Source organism: Leiobunum rupestre, chromosome 10 (genome assembly GCF_980474605.1).
Source record: "Leiobunum rupestre chromosome 10, qqLeiRupe1.1.hap1, whole genome shotgun sequence".
In the NCBI taxonomy this organism is placed as follows: Eukaryota; Metazoa; Arthropoda; class Arachnida; order Opiliones; family Sclerosomatidae; genus Leiobunum; species Leiobunum rupestre.
Genome location: NC_143393.1, coordinates 12,215,205 through 12,236,383, shown reverse-complemented (window position 1 = coordinate 12,236,383; position 21,179 = coordinate 12,215,205). Strand labels below are relative to the sequence as shown.

Below are 21,179 nucleotides of genomic sequence, written 5' to 3'. Positions count from 1 at the left end.
TTTTAAAATAAAATAAAAACAACCACTTTTGCACAGTAAAATTTTTTTTAAAACATTTTATTTAAAAATGTTGGTCACGACTAGTTTTGCTGCCGTTCGGTAGCATCATTAGGTCTGAAATAAAATGTTGTTTTTATTTTATTTTAATATCTTAATGCATAGGGTTAGTCAAACCTCACCAACGATGTAGCTTTATTGAAATTTATATGATGAAGTTAAATAATGAGTAGTTTAGAAAAATAAAAGGTTGGGGAAAATGACCAATAAGTGATCGCGTTCCGAAAATGGAACAAGTCGTCGAAGTGGGATATTCCACCAGCGTTATTAAAACCCATACCAAATTACCAAGTCAAGAAGAGTTAGGCTTAGGCTCAAAATTATCTGCAAAGACTCCAACCTTGTAGATGCCTCAGAAAATAATTTCGACTATTTTTTCCAATAAACCTGCTTCTTTGTTGGACAATGCCAATTTATCTTAGAACGGGAGGCTCCGAAAACTTCATTTATTTGCAAATTAATTGCATTAACAGCACTTGACACTATATTGTAGTTCATTTTAGCTCCTAAGTCTTGGTTGTTCAAACCGGTTTGTTTAGTAAAATTATAATGACCTTCGGTTTATCATACGTAGAGCTAACTGTGCGACGGCATAATCGGCATTTGAAATTCGATGACGTCAAATATGACATCAAATATGACGTCGAATATTACGTAGGGTACGGATGACGCAATATCTGTAAAACAAACCATTAGTGAAGAAATAGAGCTAGTTGCATACTTATGAGTAATTATGTTACATATGGTATAACTTATAAAGCTCTGTCCTTTGACGTAAGAGCGACGTTTAATATTTCTACTTTTTATTTATTTTATTTTGTAGAAACCTCAACTGTACGTTATTCTATACCAATAGTTCTTTTTATAAAATAACCTTGGCCATCTTGTTCAAATGTTGCCTCCCCGCTTCAGCAGTGGATCCGTTTTCTCTCCCACTAAAGAGTTTATGAACTCATTCTTAGGCATTGGCTGAACTATTCCAGGGCAACATTTCAACAAGTTATAAAGACATTTTATAAAATCAACTATTTCCAATAAATAAATAATTTATTTCCAATTTAAAACATTCATCTTTTTGGAGGTCAAGATCACCATCAACTAATGTGTTTATTTTTATCATAAGGTTTTAATATATTTTCGAGAGAAACCTTTTGAAGGTCGAGATGACTATTTTCAAGGTCAAGATCACCATTTATTAAAGCTTGACTGTTTAGGTACTCATAATATACAAGTTTACGAGTATACCTGTATGTACCTTCGCAGGCTCCAATCAGATTCCATAACCTTTCCTAACCATGTAAAATGTAAAAATTACACCGCGTAGGAATATGCACTAAATAGTAATAAAAGTCTTAGAAACTCCATATTGAAAATAAGCACGAACCTACGAAGGTCCATGTTCCAAGCGAATAACATTAGTAGCATAGGGATATAAATATATTTATCTCGTAAGTGTATATTATATCAGTAATATTTCAATGTTAAGTTAAAAGGAACCACCTATGGACTGCATTGTAAAGGATGATAAAATTAGCGAATAATAAGATTAGTCCATTAGAAAAGGGATAATAAAGCTAAAAAATTTTATTACGTAATTGAAGTTGTACTTAATTTTATTCTAAAGCTAAACCCTAACCAAATTTGAAGAAAACTCTTCAAATTTGTTTAGGGTTTAGCTTTATTATCCCATTTCTAATGGACTAATCTACTTATTCGCTAATTTTATCATCCAGTAATATTTCGCCTAACTGAAATAACACAATTGACTACAAAATACAGGGTGTTTTAAAAGGTTATGCAAAAATTTGAAGGAGTTGTAGGGGGTGAGTTGAGAAGTCTGCCTGATTTTTACGAATTTTCCTACGATGAGTTAATAGAGCGCTAGAGAGCTTGAAAGTGTGGCCTACTAGCCCCTGGAAGTAGGCTGCAACAAGCGCAAAACCAAGCAGCGGGGAAACGCGAACGTTGAGGTTTGGGTTCGTGCGATAGGTAAAAAAGGACTTTGTAAACAAATCGAGGTAACCCGCGTAAAAAGGTAAATTAAACAGTATTTAAAGTCCCTGCTGCTTGGTTTTGCCCTTGTTGCAGCCTACTTCCAGGTGCTAGTAGGTCACACTTTGAAGCTCTCTGGCGCTCTTTTAACTCATCGTAGGAAAATGGGGGGAAAACAGGCATACTTCTCAACTCACTCCCTACAACTCCTTAAAAATTTTGCATAACCTTTTGAAACACCCTGTATAAGTATCGCATTCGGGTCGAATCGGGGGGAGAAACTGCGCTTAGGCCTTTCGGGTCAACTTGTTCAAGAGTAATAGCCTTTGCTGGGTGCGCTATGTTGTTTTGTTCGCGCGCGAGAAACATTACTTGCGAAATTGACTCGAGACTTCTCTCGGTATATATATTGAATTTCAGATTGGCTCGCAAACTTTAAAGAGATTGGATTTCTAGAGATTTTTATCGCTCACTCACTCGGCCAGAGAAAAAATTGTACTCTCTCTCTCTCGAGTCTTCGGGCAGAGAAAACGTTTTATAAGTGCTCTCGTGTTTAAAGGGAGACACTCGTTCGTTATTGATCTCTCAGGTAGGAAGCTATTCTTCTATCCGTGATCTGTCACCTTCACTGTCCGCGCCACAACTCCCGCCAACCAGTCCAGAATACCGAGCACCGCTAAACGTTTTCACAGTATACAGTGTTTGTTTCTCACTTTTTGTCTCGCTTTCAGATGAGCCGCAGTGTAGTCGCTTTTATCGTGACGCGTCTACTTAAGTTACGACGTCGTAATGGCTCTTATTCGTAGCTCGCTCGTGTTCGTTGCCATAGTAACGCGTATAGGACGGCCATGACATTAAGACGCCCATGGTGGTCACGTGATTACTTCGCGGAATCGTGCGTCGTTTTGCCTCGTGATCTGTGACGTGAAATTAATGTCATGGCGGCCGTTCCAAGGTGGGTCTTAGTTATGACGTATGCTTACGACGCTACGAGCAAGCGCGCAATAGTTCTTTTTATAAAGTAACGTGGCCTTCTTGTCGAAATGTTGCTCTTACGTCACAGTCTCTTACTTTGACAAGCCTACGAGCGCGCGCTACAGTCGCGAGGAATATAGCTTTTTCTAGAGCGCATGCAAATCGCTCGTGCGAGGAATACACTAATAAAGCTGGGTCTTGTGACGTAAGAGCAACATTTTAACAAGTTGGGCAAGACCACTTTTTATTTTATAAAATCAACTATTAGTAACTCGTAAACGGATAACTCCTGACGCGCCTATTTCGGTGGTGGTCATTTCTCTCTTGGCAAAGGACCACGGCCAACTTGATCTCGCGCTATAGTTAGTCCGTATTTTCTTTGGTGGCTGTGAAACAATGTCTCATTTAAATTTTTAATATAGAGATGTTAAACAGAGGCACACTTATGAGTAATTATGTTACATGTGGTAATAGTACGAACGGCTTGCCAACACCATCCTACGCGGTTTAACCCGACCACCAGTAGTTGGCTTCACTAGTCACGAGTTGAATTAGGCCTTTGTGATTCGTTTGGGTATTAATCCAACCGAGTCGGAGGGACCCAATCAGAATCCGCGAATGATTGGATTTTTGTAATTATTAATAAATAATTTATCGCGTCGACCACCCTCAACCCATTCAAGTCGACAGAATCGGAGTAAAATGACGTCAAAAGGGCTCGTTTATTCCCATTCGACCGAAATCCCATTCGACCGAAAGAATTTTAAAATGTAGCCCAATTGGCGGGGTGATTTGGTATTTTATTTATAAGGTATGTACTATCGAAGATCCATGTTTAGGTTAGGTTAGGTTAGGTTAGAGTTGGTTAAGTTTACTATTTCAGTTTTGGTTCAGTTACTTTTCTTGACTAGGTGAAGATAAAAATATAATTCATGCTCATTCCATTTTGTTTTCAAATAAATGCATAGTACAAAGATATTAAAATGGCATCGCTAAATTCATAGCTACTGCATCTAGTAGAGAGAGTGCTACTTCATTTTGAGATTAAGACGGAATAAATAATTATTATTGATGTATAAATACCCTCCTTTATTAGCTATCCGCTCCATTGCAAACGACTTCAGTAACTAAATTGAAAACATAGCAAAAGCCAATTTATATAGCAGCGTTCGGTCGAATGGGACACATAAAAACCGCACGTTTCGGCGGAATTCGGTCGAATTAGACACCTCAAAAACCGCCTTCGGTCGAATGGGATTTCGGTCGAATGCGACTAAAGCAAAAGGGCTACCTCGAAATCCCGGAAAGTAAATTATTACGTGATTTATAATTTGAAGTTCCTCAAGCCATTTGATGTGTTATATCCTAGCTTATGTCCAATTTAATGGTCCTATTTGTATTAACTGGCGTTGCGAGTCCTAACTGAGGTACTATCTTGATTATCTAAGTTAATAGGACATCGATTTGAAAGGGTGTATTCTAGTCAAAAGGGAAAGGGATTTGAGCCTCATCCGCCAACCGAATCTCCTGAAACGCCAAAGACGGTTTGAGTTTATTTGACAATTACTTCACGAGACCTCGGACAAGATCGGTTCATATCATAAGTGTAACCTTGTGGACGTCGGGGAAAACGGTCTGTATACAATTGGGCGCGGCCAGAGCTATATCGTAAATCTCTAAGATAGAAGTATCCATTTAATACTTGAATGAATGAATCTTATTAAACCATGAATATTCAAACGGAATAACCTAGGTCACTTCCGGCGACGCGTGAGGCGGAGCTAATTTGTAGTGACGTAGTCGAAGTAGAACTCGGCTGTTATTTATAAGCAGTCGAAGCGTTAGTTATGGTTAGGTATAGATTTATTGATTATATTAGAATAGTTATTATTATAGTATAAATTTAACAGAGCAATATTTATTTAATAATAATAAAAATATGGCAAACACTGACTCAGGTTTCTTCCAAAGTATCACCGAGACCTAGCTTTTCAGATATAGTTTGTATCTTTAAATTGTTAAAAACCTCACAGTCCTTCGATAGAATCGCTTCCAAAAGACCGTAGTTACATTGGTATCTTCTCATTGCGCCGAATCCCATTCGACCTAATCCCCATTAGACCGAATTCCGCCAATGTTTTTGATGAAATTAGCCCAAAGGCGGGTTTTGTATTTTTCTAATCGACCGACGCAATATTCACAATTGAGCGACAGCAAAAACAAATATTTTTTCTTTCTACTCCTTTAGGTTAGGTTAGGTTAGGTGAGGTGAGGTGAGGTGAGGTTAGGTTAGGTTAGGTAACACTGCATGCTGTTCTGACAGATGCTAAAACGGATAAAACCGAATCCTAAACCCGGAGAAGTGCGGGTTTTTCGGTCGAATGGGACAATCCCATTGGACCGAATCCTAAACCCGGAGAAGTGCGGGTTTTTCGGTCGAATGGGACAATCCCATTCGACCGAATCCTAAATCTGCCCAAGTGCGGCTTTTTCGGTCGAATGGGATTGGGTTCGGTCGAATGAGATTCGGCGCAATAGAACAGATTCGTTACATTCCTTCATATTGTTATTTAATTCTAGAAATATTTATAACTATAAACCTTATTTTTAAGAAGATAACGCGAACCGTCCGTGAGAAGTCATATCGCGAATTCGCGCGAATTCTGCTCTCGTAAACAATCTCGTCCTAAAATGACATCATTTATGAATTCGTTCTTATTCACTAGGAGTATACCGTGGCTAATGATAGAGTTGAATATTCACGGGTTAAATAGATTCATACCTATACCGCTTGAACTCTCGCTGATTTTAGAAAAAATGCTTTTCGAAAGAAAAAATAGTTAAAAATATTTCAAAGCAATTGGCGGCTTTATCAAAGTATTTTAATGGTACGATAGATGGCGTTTTTATCAGTTCGTCCAATCAATATTCTGTTCGATTGGTTGAGATTTCCAAAGCTTACGAAATTGGACCAGAACATTTCTCGATAATTGTAACGATGCACTTCCCGTATTGAAGTACCAGTTTGTCGAATTTAACTCTTTCTCATAACCGAGGCTTAGCGGCAATTTTTTAATCGTATTAACTTGTGACTTCGCCTTGTAAGCTTATCGGCCGAAGTACAGCGTATCGGTTTTAAATAAATAAATTTTAGTTTAGACAAAACGTTGTTGGGCTTTTTACCTTTTCGGCGTTGTTTGAAATTTGAATCGTAAATTATAATAAAAATTATTTCGATTAAACAATAATCAGTTAAATTATGAAAAGGTACATACCTAAATTATGATTATGAACAGAGATTGTAGTAGATTAAGTATTTTTTTTAAATAGTTACGGATAATTTATTTACGAGTCAAACCGAGAAATATTAATTTATTTCGCACTGCGGCAACGATAGGGGGAGACACTTTACGGGGCTTTTTTAGTGTAATACGGAAAAGCATCAAAGGGGTTGTCTTTGGAGCCGCCATTTGCTTTAATATAAATAATTGTTTAAAAAATGTATTATATTATTATTTTAAAAAGACTTAATATCCCAACGAATTTTAACTCCTTCATTTGACATCGCTAGGCGCAGTAATACAAGCAAGAGGTTGGCCGTATTGTTACTGTGTATGTTTCCGCGGCTTAGCGTGTAAAATTGCACCCATTGAAAGGTGAATATGTGAAGAAAAAATATCCATTCGCATCCCATTACCGTTTAAATATTTATCTTCCAAACCATTTCCATTCCGTTTGACGTAACCTTTCTCATTTTTGCCCATTCACACGTTTTCCCGAAAATGCCATTCCAGAAACTATCTTTCCAGAAATTCCAATTCCCAAAATTATCTTTCCAGAAATTCCAATTCCCAAAATTATCTTTCCAGAAATTCCAATTCCCGAAATTATCTTTCCAGAAAATCTCATTTCCAAGATTGTCTTTCCAGAAAATCACATTCCCGAAATTCTTTTTCCAGAAATTCCCATTCCCGAAATTATCTTTCCAGAAATTCCAATTCCCAAAATTATCTTTCCAGAAATTCCAATTCCCGAAATTATCTTTCCAGAAATTCCAATTCTTAAAATTATCTTTCCAGAAAATCCTATCCCCGAAATTATCTTTCCAGAAAATCCTATCCCCGAAATTCTTTTTCCAGACAATCCCATTCCCAAAAATTATCTTTCCAGAAAATCCCATTCCCCAAAATTATCTTTCCAGAAAATCTTATCCCCGAAATTATCTTTCCAGAAAATCTTATCCCCGAAATTATCTTTCCAGAAAATCCTATCCCCGAAATTCTTTTTCCAGACAATCCCATTCCCCAAAATTATCTTTCCAGAAAATCCTATCCCCGAAATTCTTTTTCCAGACAATCCCATTCCCCAAAATTAATTTTCCAGAAAATCCTATCCCCGAAATTATCTTTCCAGACAATCCCATTCCCCAAAATTATCTTTCCAGAAAATCCTATCCCCGAAATTATCTTTCCAGAAAATCCTATCCCCGAAATTCTTTTTCCAGACAATCCCATTCCCCAAAATTATCTTTCCAGAAAATCCTATCCCCGAAATTCTTTTTCCAGACAATCCCATTCCCCAAAATTATCTTTCCAGAAAATCCTATCCCCGAAATTCTTTTTCCAGACAATCCCATTCCCCAAAATTATCTTTCCAGAAAATCCCATCCCCGAAATTATCTTTCCAGACAATCCCATTCCCCAAAATTATCTTTCCAGAAAATCCTATCCCCGAAATTATCTTTCCAGAAATTACAATTCCCGTTTCAAAGTTTTGCGACCAGATGAGAAAATCCATTATATTTTCCATCCATTCCCTAACCGAAATTAAAATATAAATCCGCTTATTAATTCTCGCGGTATTGCCAGGCTTCCTGTTGTAAATGGTAAAAAGCCTTTTCAAGTCATTCCTATAGCTTAGATGGATACTTCTTTAGCGTGAGAAAATTTATGTACTTCTGGTACGGCATAAACTCCATCAACAAAAGGCTTAGAATGAATGTATATTTACTTGTCGGAGTGTCTGTCGTTTGGGCTGTATTTATAACGCTCATACTTAACTAATCGGGCCCGAGTAATTATCCCAGGGCACCTGCGGCGATGGACTGCGAGCGAAACTAATCCGTTGTCTCCACGCGTTTTATGAGCCTTCGCCCCGATATTAATGACCGCGCCTAGTGCCATTACCAACTCCTCTTGGACAATTAGATTCCTTTGCCCTACTAATTGCGGAGACATAGGACTTTACAGGACAAACAAGCGCCGTAAGACCCGAAGGTGCGCCAAATATAGTGTAGGAACGAGGGTAAAGAATACGTCATCAAAATTTAAAATTTTTGCCACACTAGCGCCACCATGTTCGGCGTTTCAAAATGTATCTATTCATGATAGTAAAACATCCCTTTAAATAGATAATTTAAAAAAAATATTCTATAGACTTTCTATAAACTAAGTCTAAATTTATCGCTTTGTCGAAAGACCATAGAAAATTGACCTAACCTTCTATACATGGATAAATACTATAGCAATTTTTGGCTTTTTTTATATAGGGCTCTAATTTGAGTTCTATACGAATCCTATAATAATCCTAAAATAATTTCTAAATTTATCAGTTTGTCTAAAAGTCACAGAAAATTGAGCCACAATTCTATTGATTCTATAAAAAATTGGTGCTTTATTCTATAGTACTCTGATTACAATTCTATACGATTTCTATATGATATTTATTCTTCGTGCTTTCTGTTAAAGGGAGTGAAATTCGAATGAAAACTCACCTCCTAACACGTGCTATGAATATTTTTTAACGTAACTAGCGCTAAAACCTGTTGGAAAAAATGTTACATTTTTTGATCCACCATAAATATTCAACATCCCTTTAAAACAGAACCCTTATTTTGTCCATTGCTCCACCCATTTGCCAGATAACATTTTCAGTTTTATTTCATTATTTTGGTTATATTTTTCTTTTAAACCCCCCCTGAAGCAAAAAACAAATTTTCCGCCAAGTTAAAACCGCTTACCCTTAATAACAAAACGGATTATATTGGGCGGAAAATTCAAATTTTGGTTCCCCCAAAAATACGTCGCTTTGTATGACGGTAAAAATGCCGTTTCGTTTTAATAGGGCAGAATAAATTCGCTCTTAAGCTAGCGCGAAGCCTCCTATAAAACGCCAAGAATATATTCAGGTGAGCAGAGAATATGTAGCCACAACGGTGTTCCTCTTTTTTTCATGATACACGAAAGATATTCTCCGGCAGAAGGGGGAAAGTTTACGCCATGAAAGGCAGAGAGGAGAGCCTTATAGGAGCAACAAATACAAGGAGCACGCAGCTAGCCTTTAAACACGCTAACGCAGTGTTGCGTACAAATTTCATTGGACGAGCCTTTACGCTGAACGTTTTACGGAAAGGGGAGAAGACAATTTCCGAATGTTCCCCTTCCGACGGCAGCAGGCGCTAAAGCGTCTAACCACGGACTATAGTCCGTCGTCTAACCAATGAAAACTGTACACAAGAACATGCACGACTTTGCGTGGGGTGCTGTGTTTGTTGCTCGTAGCTGCCATCTAGAAGCAACAAACACAGCACCCCACTCAAGGAGAACGCAAACTGTCAAAAGTCGTGAATTTTCTTGTCTACATTTTTCATTGGTTAGACGTTTTAGCGCCTGCTGCCGTCGGAAGGGGAAAATTCGAAAATTGTCTTCCCCCTTTCCGTAAAACGTGCAGCGTAAAGGTTCGCCCAATGAAATTTGTACACAACACTGCTTTAGCGTGTTTAAAGGCTAGCTGCGTGCTCCTTGTGTTTGTTGCTCCTAGCTGCCATCTTAACGTCTTCCCCCCGTAATGAGAGGAAAGGAGAAACATTACGCCAGGAAAGGCGGAGGGGCGTGGTTTTTCTTCCGGGAATCAAGAGGCGGCGAGGGTGGAGGCTAGCTATTCTCTGTTAAACCTGAACTTCTTCTTGACAGCGGTTCTAAATTGTAGACACCAGCAGCTGTTTTTAAAGATAACGTTACATCCCATGAAAATGAAAATCTAACACGCGTTGCGGTCGTTTTAAACCCTAAAACGAGTGAATTCGCATATTCGTAACCAAACCACTATCTACTTTCAGTTCGAAACATTTCCTTTTTCTGACCTCTTAAAAATTATGATATTTTTAGAAATAAATATATTCATGCGTAAGAAAAAATAAGGGGGTGGGGGATTTAGTACAAAAATTATCTATCGAATTTCTCTGAAATCTCATAGAAATCTGTAGCAGATCTTTAGAGAGTATAGACTATATATGTATATAGAAATTGCCTAGAAATTTCTAGGTTTCTCCAATGCCTATAGAAAATTACCTAAATGTCTTTAGATTTTACCCAAATTTCTATAGATTTTTACTTACACTTTTATAGATTTTTAACCAAATTTCTATATATTTGTAACTTAATTTGTTAATCATATCAATTTTTTTTTATAGATTTTAAGAACAATTTCTATAGATTTTTAACCAAAATATCTATTGATTTTAAGAACAATTTCTATATATTTTAAGCACAATTTCTATAGATTTTAAGCATAATTTTTATAGATTTTAAGCACAATTTCTATAGATTTTTACCCAAAATGTCTATAGATTTTTACCAAAAATGTCTATAGATTGGTACTCAAATGTCTATAAATTTTTATCACAATTACTAAAGATTGTTAAACGATTATAGATTTTCCCCCAATTTTCTTTTGGGGATCATAAAGCCCGGGGCCCCGGTTTTGGACCCTTCCCCCAAGTCTCACGCCGTAAACGTATAGTACCATCAGCGTTTATATAATAGAATAAATAGAATTCTATAAACCCTGGTAATAATGTAATATAATATAGCGTAGTCTAGTTCTCTAATATCGGTTCTCTCGGGGGCCGGCGTTACCGATCTTGCAGGGCCCGGGCCCGCTCTGAGTTGATCGAAAAGAGCCTTGCTTAATCCAATGTCATAAATTTCGCTTCCGTAAACCTACCCGCTTCCGTCCTTCGCTTCGAGCCGATTGCTAAAAAAGCTTTTGCGCGTCAGCCGACGCCACTCACAGGTGTCCCAAATGCATCCTCTACATATCGGATAAATAACGTTCTATTTTTTTTTTTACTTTTCTTTGTCTTCCGCTCGCCATTCTTCGTTCTTCGGCGATGTCGCATCAGCTGCCGAGCGCCAATCGCCAGTTTCGACTGCATGGAGGACGGAATGCTCTCGACGGACAGCTCGCTGACCCCCAACCCGCCCAGTCGCCAGCTGTCCCTCTGCTATCCGCAAGGGATCAAGTATAAGTAAGCGACTCTCATTCCGTTCCTTTCCCTCGAGACGATTATTAAAAGGACTTCCGCTAGTCCCTTTGGCGAACTGTTGATGTTTCCGTATAATTAGTCGATAAATGGACATTTATCTTGATTTCTCCGGGGGCGTTTGGCCTAATTGCGGTGACCCGGGGGGAATTATCGCGATTTAATTCCATTTAGACACGGTTTCTAGATTATTTAGGAGGAGGTTGGAGGTCTTGTTCGTTTCCTAACATTGTTTTATTCGGTCAAGTTTTATTTATTTCGAACAAAGATAATATAAACCTCGTACCCTAGATTTGAAATAACTGCCTCGAACGTCAATAGCGTTTGCCCACTTCCCGTCGGAACTCTGAAAAAATTAGCTCCATAGTTACCATGGTAACCAGCTATAAATAAGAGTAAGACCTCGGCCAACTTTGATGACGGGCTGTTCGCCTGACAGCGCGTCATCAAAGTTGGCCTTGATAGGACTATAGCAGCTAGGAGCAACAAACACAAGGAGAACGCAGCTAGCCTTTAAACACGCTATCGCAGTGTTGTGTACAAATTTCATTTACGCTGAACGTTTTTCGGAAAGGGGGAAGACAATTTCCGAATTTTCCCCTTCCGACGGCAGCAGGCGATGAAGCGTCTAACCAATGAAAATTGTACGCAAGAAAATGCACGACTTTTGACGGGTTGCGTTCTCCTGGTGTGGGGTGCTGTGTTTGTTGCTCCTAGATGGCAGCGACCGATGGAGGTCGATTTTTCGGAGGTCACGTGCCGGAAGTGGGTAATCCCTACGTAACAAACCCGTCAATCAGAAAGCTCACTGAATTCGAATTGATGTTTCCGGGTCTTAGACATGATTTCTAAATCTTTGAAGCGAAGCGAGCGAAACTTCCTTAACTCAAATGGCAACATTTCGCCGTCATAAAATTTTAACGGAATTGAATGATATTTCGCGAGATTTTACGAAACATTCCAAGCGCACTGATTGACGTCACGTGAAAAATGAGCTTTTTTCCAAATGAAGAGTAATTTGGCCTAGTATCCTCTAGTATCATTAGTTCTTTTACCAAAGATTAATTAAATTACAAATAAATAAACAATATCAATTTCCAACTTCAATATCATAATCTACCTCGTAACTTTCGTAATCAATATTATTTGGCACATTAAGCCAATGCTAGAAAACGTGAACTACGAAATTTATAAGGCTGTAGCCACGTAGCTTTCAAATTTACGCTCCCACAAGTTCGCTCTGCACGTTTTCGAGGGTATACCTTAATCGGTGTTTTTTCTATCCGAAGTAATTTAAAACAAACTTTTTTTTTTTAATAAAGTGTGTTTTTTTTAATGTCTCACGTATTTTCTAAACGGGAGTTTGCTTTATCATAAGTATATAAAATATATCTAGCGAGATAAGTACCTTCCCGCTGATTTTTTTCAAAATATTTTCCGAATGAAAAAAATTATGCAGGACTAAATACGCTATATCTAAACCAAGAATGCATTCGGGTAACTGAGAATATGGGACTGCAGAGATTCCAAACCACGCCTTAGCGTAATTTGGAGCGAAAGCTGTACTACTTTTGGTTTTTCTTGATACCAAAGATAATATAGAACTCGTACCCTAGATTTGAAATCACTGCCTCGCGAGTAGTCAATAGTGTTTACCCACTTTCTGCCAGAACTCCGAAAAATTTACCTCTATAGTTACCGTGGTAACCAACTATAGATAACACCCTACAGCAATCGATGGAGGTTGATTTTTCGGAAGTCACGCGCCGGAAGTGGGAAAACGCTTCGTTATAAAACCGTCAATCAAAAAGCTCTCACAATAAAAATAATAATAATAATAATCAGCTAGGCTAATACCCAAGGCACCACCTTAGGCCAAAGTCATCTAGTGACTTATAATGCCATTAAACAGGTGGCCGGGTTACAATGAGTAGGAGGGTGGTATACTTCTTGCCACGCGAGCCAACAGCTCCCTACACTAACTATTACCGTTACAATTCGAATCTATAGGGTACGCAGTTCTGTATTAACTTTTTTGAATCTCGTCCATCTATCTTTGGTATCTCAATTAAATGTTGTCGAACGCTATCCACGTCCGAAACGAGTGTAGGTGGCGTAACGGCGCTAGCTTCTCCGAGGTAGCGCCTAAGATCTAGCGTCTGCTACAGACAAATTAAAAAGTTATAAAAACGTTTGTTTTTAAATAAAATTATCAAAATATAGGCAAACGATGCAAAAATATGTTATAATTCAAGTATCAATATTTATAACGTCAAATTTACGAATAACGATGAGGAAAAACTAATAGCTTCTGCTTTAGGCGCTACCTATCTAGGTTTCAATGGCGAACCAAAGGGGGTGTAGCGATCGTTTACGGTCGCGAATTACATCAACAAAATGTTTTGTTAAGAATGTAGGCGGGTGAACAGAGATGACTTGTTTCCCGGAAATAATAAACCACGCCTCTCCGCCTTTTCAAGCGTAATCTTTCCCCCTTTCTATCAGCAAGGGTGGAAGCTACTAAGCTGTAGGATCGCAGTTTCTCTATCCCCTTGTAGGCGGAGACTATCAACGAGACATCATGGAAGCAGAGACTATATTTACGGTCGCATATTCTCTGCTTAGAAGAATAATTCTTGGTTTTATAAATTAGTAAATAGTTGTCGTTAGGCGGAGTAATACTATAGCGGTCAGTTGGATGGATACTTATTTTGTAAGAAATGTATTATTTGCTTCTGACCTCATTAACTTGACCCCTCCCCCCCCCCCTCTCCCCGATGAAGCCTTTTCTGCTTTTTTTTTGGTGGAAATTGCAACTTTGGCAATTTGTCTTTTACCAATTTTAACCTCATTCTTCAAACGCTTCTTTTTTAAAGTTTTTTCGTCATATTTTGACCTTTTGTCTAAAATATTTTTGAACCTCTTTTCCTAAATTGTTCGTTGTTTTGTAGAAATTTAGGAAAAACTGGACTTAGGATATCTAGTTTAGGATTAGGTGAGTTTCGTTTTGAATTTTGTACAAAAAAAGAACTCTAAAAAATTTTAAGATTTTGGTATTTTTTTTAATATCTTGTTTGACATTTTTCGATTTTTTTTTATACATGTTACTCTTTTTAAAATGTCTTTTCTTTTTTGTTTTATTCTCGACTATTGCAGGAACATGGGTCACTTTTGGATCTCAAATATCAGAAGAAGTAATTATCAGTTTCCTTCTCTTTTCCTTCTAAATAGACCGTTTTAGCATTACTTTAAGAATTATTAGTGTTGTTAATTTTCCGGAAAAATAAAATGCGGAAAATTTTCCGCAAATCGGAAAAAAAAAATTTAAACATAAATTACTTTTTAAGGGTTTTTAATGTTTTTAACTTTTTATCGATATAAAATGTCTAATAACAGTAAACATACTACAAAACATTAATAGTGTCACATTGTTAATCAGTTTAAAGCTAGTCTAGAGGCTTAGTTTTACTTTTAGATTCGAAAAAATGAGGTGAAAATGCCGCTTTATATAAATTTGCAAACAATATTAGACTAATCATGGAATGAATGCTTTAAATTTTATTTTTTTGGAAAAATACGGACACTAAAAATTATCAACCTTGTACATCCAAATCAAAAGGTAATGTTATAGAATTGGATAGTTTTTAAGAAGTCGAGCTTAATTAATATTAAGTTGAAATATTTAATGTTTAACGATATATTATAAATAAATTATATTATATTATATTATATTATATTATATTATATTATATTATATTATATTATATTATATTATATTATATTATATTATATTATATTATATTATATTATATTATATTATATTATATTATATTATATTATATTATATTATATTATATTATATTATATTATATTATATTATATTATATTATATTATATTATATTATATTATATTATATTATATTATATTATATTATATTATATTATATTATATTATATTATATTATATTATATTATATTATATTATATTATATTATATTATATTATATTATATTATATTATATTATATTATATTATATTATATTATATTATATTATATTATATTATATTATATTATATTATATTATATTATATTATATTATATTATATTATATTATATTATATTATATTATATTATATTATATTATATTATATTATATTATATTATATTATATTATATTATATTATATTATATTATATTATATTATATTATATTATATTATATTATATTATATTATATTATATTATATTATATTATATTATATTATATTATATTATATTATATTATATTATATTATATTATATTATATTATATTATATTATATTATATTATATTATATTATATTATATTATATTATATTATATTATATTATATTATATTATATTATATTATATTATATTATATTATATTATATTATATTATATTATATTATATTATATTATATTATATTATATTATATTATATTATATTATATTATATTATATTATATTATATTATATTATATTATATTATATTATATTATATTATATTATATTATATTATATTATATTATATTATATTATATTATATTATATTATATTATATTATATTATATTATATTATATTATATTATATTATATTATATTATATTATATTATATTATATTATATTATATTATATTATATTATATTATATTATATTATATTATATTATATTATATTATATTATATTATATTATATTATATTATATTATATTATATTATATTATATTATATTATATTATATTATATTATATTATATTATATTATATTATATTATATTATATTATATTATATTATATTATATTATATTATATTATATTATATTATATTATATTATATTATATTATATTATATTATATTATATTATATTATATTATATTATATTATATTATATTATATTATATTATATTATATTATATTATATTATATTATATTATATTATATTATATTATATTATATTATATTATATTATATTATATTATATTATATTATATTATATTATATTATATTATATTATATTATATTATATTATATTATATTATATTATATTATATTATATTATATTATATTATATTATATTATATTATATTATATTATATTATATTATATTATATTATATTATATTATATTATATTATATTATATTATATTATATTATATTATATTATATTATATTATATTATATTATATTATATTATATTATATTATATTATATTATATTATATTATATTATATTATATTATATTATATTATATTATATTATATTATATTATATTATATTATATTATATTATATTATATTATATTATATTATATTATATTATATTATATTATATTATATTATATTATATTATATTATATTATATTATATTATATTATATTATATTATATTATATTATATTATATTATATTATATTATATTATATTATATTATATTATATTATATTATATTATATTATATTATATTATATTATATTATATTATATTATATTATATTATATTATATTATATTATATTATATTATATTATATTATATTATATTATATTATATTATATTATATTATATTATATTATATTATATTATATTATATTATATTATATTATATTATATTATATTATATTATATTATATTATATTATATTATATTATATTATATTATATTATATTATATTATATTATATTATATTATATTATATTATATTATATTATATTTTAAAGGCATCTTAAAAATTTACATTAACGGGCAAATGATGGCGCCACCAAAATATATCCTGTCTTAAGTTGACGAACAAATTTAGTGTCGTTACGAGTTCCGTTGAATATATTTGTAAATGAAATAGCAAGCAACCTTAATCTAACATTTATTTGGGTAAAGCGAAACACGCGACAAAGAAATCAGACAAGCTTTTCTTTTAGTGGTCGGGTACCCTGCTTTACGAAAATGATACTGAAACACAGCTGATATTTGTTTAGACGTCCGACGTCGCAACAACTTGAACGATTTTGATAACCCTATCTCTATAGCAGACTATCTTTACGTGAAGTAACTCCAGACTAATATTTATTTCAGTAAAGAACGACACGCGAGAACCAAATTTCTTTAAAAAGCCTGACATTTCATCGGTTGGAGTTGGTAAATTTTCGTGAGATGCTATAGTCAGAGTTTTTCAACTTTAGCAGGTTGGATTACGGAAGCATTCGTACTAGTGTGCTCTTAAGTCACACTTGCTTTTAACAGATTCAAATTATTTTATCGGTATTTCTTAGGAGTTCCATCTAGGTTATTTACAGTAAAGATAGCCTTAATCTTAAATAAATATTTAGCGAAAATAGTTATTTCTTATTTTAAGTTATAAAAGTAAATTTGGGACGCGCGTTTCTAAATAGATTTCCTTTTACCCTTAAACAGTCCCAAGCGTATAAATATAATTGAATTTTACCCTTATACAGTCCCAAGCGTATAAATATAATTCAATTTTACCCTTATACAGTCCCAAGCGTATAAATATAATTCAATTTTACCCTTATACAGTCCCAAGCGTATAAATATAATTCAATTTTACCCTTATACAGTCCCAAGCGTATAAATATAATTTCCTTTTACCCTTTCTACAGTCCCAAGCGTATAAATATAATTTAATTTTACCCTTATACAGTCCCAAGCGTATAAATATAATTTCCTTTTACCCTTTCTACAGTCCCAAGTGTATAAATATAATTTCCTTTTACCCTTTCTACAGTCCCAAGTGTATAAATATAATTTCCCTTTACCCTTATACAGTCCCAAGCGTATAAATATAATTTAATTTTACCCTTATACAGTCCCAAGCGTATAAATATAATTTCCTTTTACCCTTTCTACAGTCCTAAGCGTATAAATATAATTTCCTTTTACTCTTATACAGTCCCAAGCGTATAAATATAATTTCCTTTTACCCTTTCTACAGTACCAAGCGTATAAATATAATTTCCTTTTACCCTTTCTACAGTTCTAAGCGTATTAATATAATTTCCTTTTACCCTTTCTACAGTCCCAAGCGTAGAAATATAATTTCCTTTTTACCCTTTCTACAGTCCCAAGCGTATAAGTATAATTTAATTTTACCCTTATACAGTCCCAAGCGTATAAATATAATTTCCTTTTACCCTTTCTACAGTCCCAAGCGTATAAATATAATTTAATTTTACCCTTATACAGTCCCAAGCGTATAAATATAATTTTCTTTTACCCTTTCTACAGTCCCAAGTGTATAAATATAATTTCATTTTACCCTTATACAGTCCCAAGCGTATAAATATAATTTACTTTTACCCTTTCTACAGTCCCAAGGTAATAATAAAATAATTTTCTTTTACCCTTATACAGTCCCAAGTGCATAAATATTATTTCCTTTTACCCTTTCTACAGTCCCAAGCGTATACATATAATTTCCTTTTACCCTTTTACAGTCCCAAGCGTATAAATATAATTTAATTTTACCCTAATACAGTCCCAAGCGTATAAATATAATTTCCTTTTACCCTTTCTACAGTCCCAAGCGTATAAATATAATTTAATTTTACCCTTATACAGTCCCAAGCGTATAAATATAATTTTCTTTTACCCTTTCTACAGTCCCAAGTGTATAAATATAATTTCATTTTACCCTTATACAGTCCCAAGCGTATAAATATAATTTCCTTTTACCCTTTCTACAGTCCCAAGCGTATAAATATAATTTTCTTTTACCCTTATACAGTCCCAAGTGCATAAATATTATTTCCTTTTACCCTTTCTACAGTCCCAAGCGTATACATATAATTTCCTTTTACCCTTTTACAGTCCCAAGCGTATAAATATAATTTCCTTTTACCCTTATACCGTCCCAAGCGTATAAATATAATTTCCTTTTAGCCTTACACATTCCAAGCGTATAAATATAATTTCCTTTTAGCCTTACACAGTCCCAAGCGTATAAATATAATTTCCTTTTAGCCTTACACAGTCCCAAGCGTATAAATATAATTTCCTTTTAGCCTTACACAGTCCCAAGCGTATAAATATAATTTCTTTTTGGCCAACCTCAATCTCGCGATCCCCATCAAATTGTTCGCGGCAGTATGTGTTACATCATTTTCAAAGATAACAAGTGATTGGGAAATGTAATCTTGGGTCTGATTCGTTGTTTTCCCAGCATAGCCCTTTTCGCGTAGACTTTAGTCGGCATCCTAGTTTTAAACAGACTACCGTCGCAACGTCGTAACGTCAAGGTCCCACGCTTGCGTAAAGACGATGTATCTTGAGGGGTTGAACCTTAAGTTACGTAATAAACATAAGTATGACACTGTACGATTTTTTTCAAGGAGGGGGCAATTTAAAGCGAACGTCCAAAAGGGGTTTGCTGACGTCATTTCCTACTTTCTTCGTTGACAAAATTACTGGCAGTTTAGTCTTATTATTATTATCAATTTCCTTCTCAAATTCGGTGAATAAGTAATTTTTTTAAATCCGATTCGATAATTTACCATTGTAAAATAATATAAAATAAAATATAATTTAAAATATAAAATAAAATATAAAATAAAATATAAAATAAAATATAAAATAAAAAATGAAATATAAAATGAAATATAAAATAAAACATGAAATAAAAAATGTAATATAAAATGAAATATAAAATGAAATATAAAATGAAATATAAAATAAAAATGAAATATAAAATAAGATATAAAATAAAATAAAATATAAAATAAAATATAAAATAAAATATAAAAAAATATAAAAAAATATAAAATAAAATATAAAAAAATATAAAAAAAATATAAAATAAAATATAAAATAAAAAAGAAATAAAATATTTTTACTGTTTCAATTTTCGATAAAATCAGTAACGTCGGTAGAATAGGAAATGACGTACTTATCTATTTTGTTACTTGTGTTTTTGGACGGAGCTACATTAGCGTGACGCTCAACCCAGTTATATCAGCAGAAGACTCCTGAAATCATTTCTCGATAAGCGGAAACCGCGTTGAGAAATGTTAAGTGGTTGTTTTGTAATTAAAGTTTAATATAATGAGGATAGCGCGACAGATGTTAAATTTCTGTAAATTTGAGGAACCATAACTAGCGTCCTCCTACTTCTGTCTGGCGCCATGGTAACCGGCCTAAAGCACGCGCGCCTCGGTATTAATTTGTATAAATAGTTTGTGGCTCTGCTGGTAGGTGAACCTTTATCCAATAAAATGGATGCCGATTTTTTACTTTTAATAAATAATAATAATTATTATTAATTAATTAGATTAATAATAATAAAATAATGAATCTTATCCCAAAATTACAATCTATGCTTTAATACTTCATTGTCGTGTGTCCTGCTTTATTAAAAAATGCAAGCACCGAATAAAGATTAATACTAGTTGCTTTGTAAGACCCGTGTGAACTTCTTCGAAGAAACTAGCATCGAAACCGTTTTCTATGGTTAGAACCGATTTAGTACGTCGTGTGACCGTGGCTTTTTAGAGTTATTGCGCAGCACAGAGCCACCTAGCGTCTATTTATTTTTATTATGCTACTTATGCCTATGTTTATATCAATTAATTAGACACATAATTAAAAAGATTTTACAAGATATTTCAAGAAATGAACACACTCTTGTAATAGAGTGGCGTCGACGTTACGAAGTTGCCGGTATCGTCTATACTTATGAGCCCCAGAGGGTAAACATTTTCTAGTTTGTTTTTTCTCCACTACGAGCCACTACTGTCATATTTCATCAGGATGCCGCCCGAGGAAAGATATTGAGAAAGAAGGGAAAGCCAGATTTAGAGGCGGAAAAT

General features: G+C 32.7%; 1 protein-coding gene across 3 annotated transcripts in view; it reads left to right on the top strand.

The window, feature by feature from the left end:
* Positions 1 to 21,179, top strand: part of Hk (potassium voltage-gated channel subfamily A regulatory beta subunit hyperkinetic) — a 172,525-nt gene that overhangs the window by 130,615 nt on the left and 20,731 nt on the right. For all 3 annotated transcript variants that reach the window (XM_090159721.1, XM_090159722.1, XM_090159723.1), the window contains 3 exons: positions 11,207 to 11,332; positions 14,299 to 14,342; positions 14,504 to 14,541. In XM_090159721.1, coding sequence (XP_090015847.1) covers positions 11,207 to 11,332; positions 14,299 to 14,342; positions 14,504 to 14,541 — 208 coding nt within the window. The remainder of the gene's footprint in view (positions 1 to 11,206; positions 11,333 to 14,298; positions 14,343 to 14,503; positions 14,542 to 21,179) is intronic.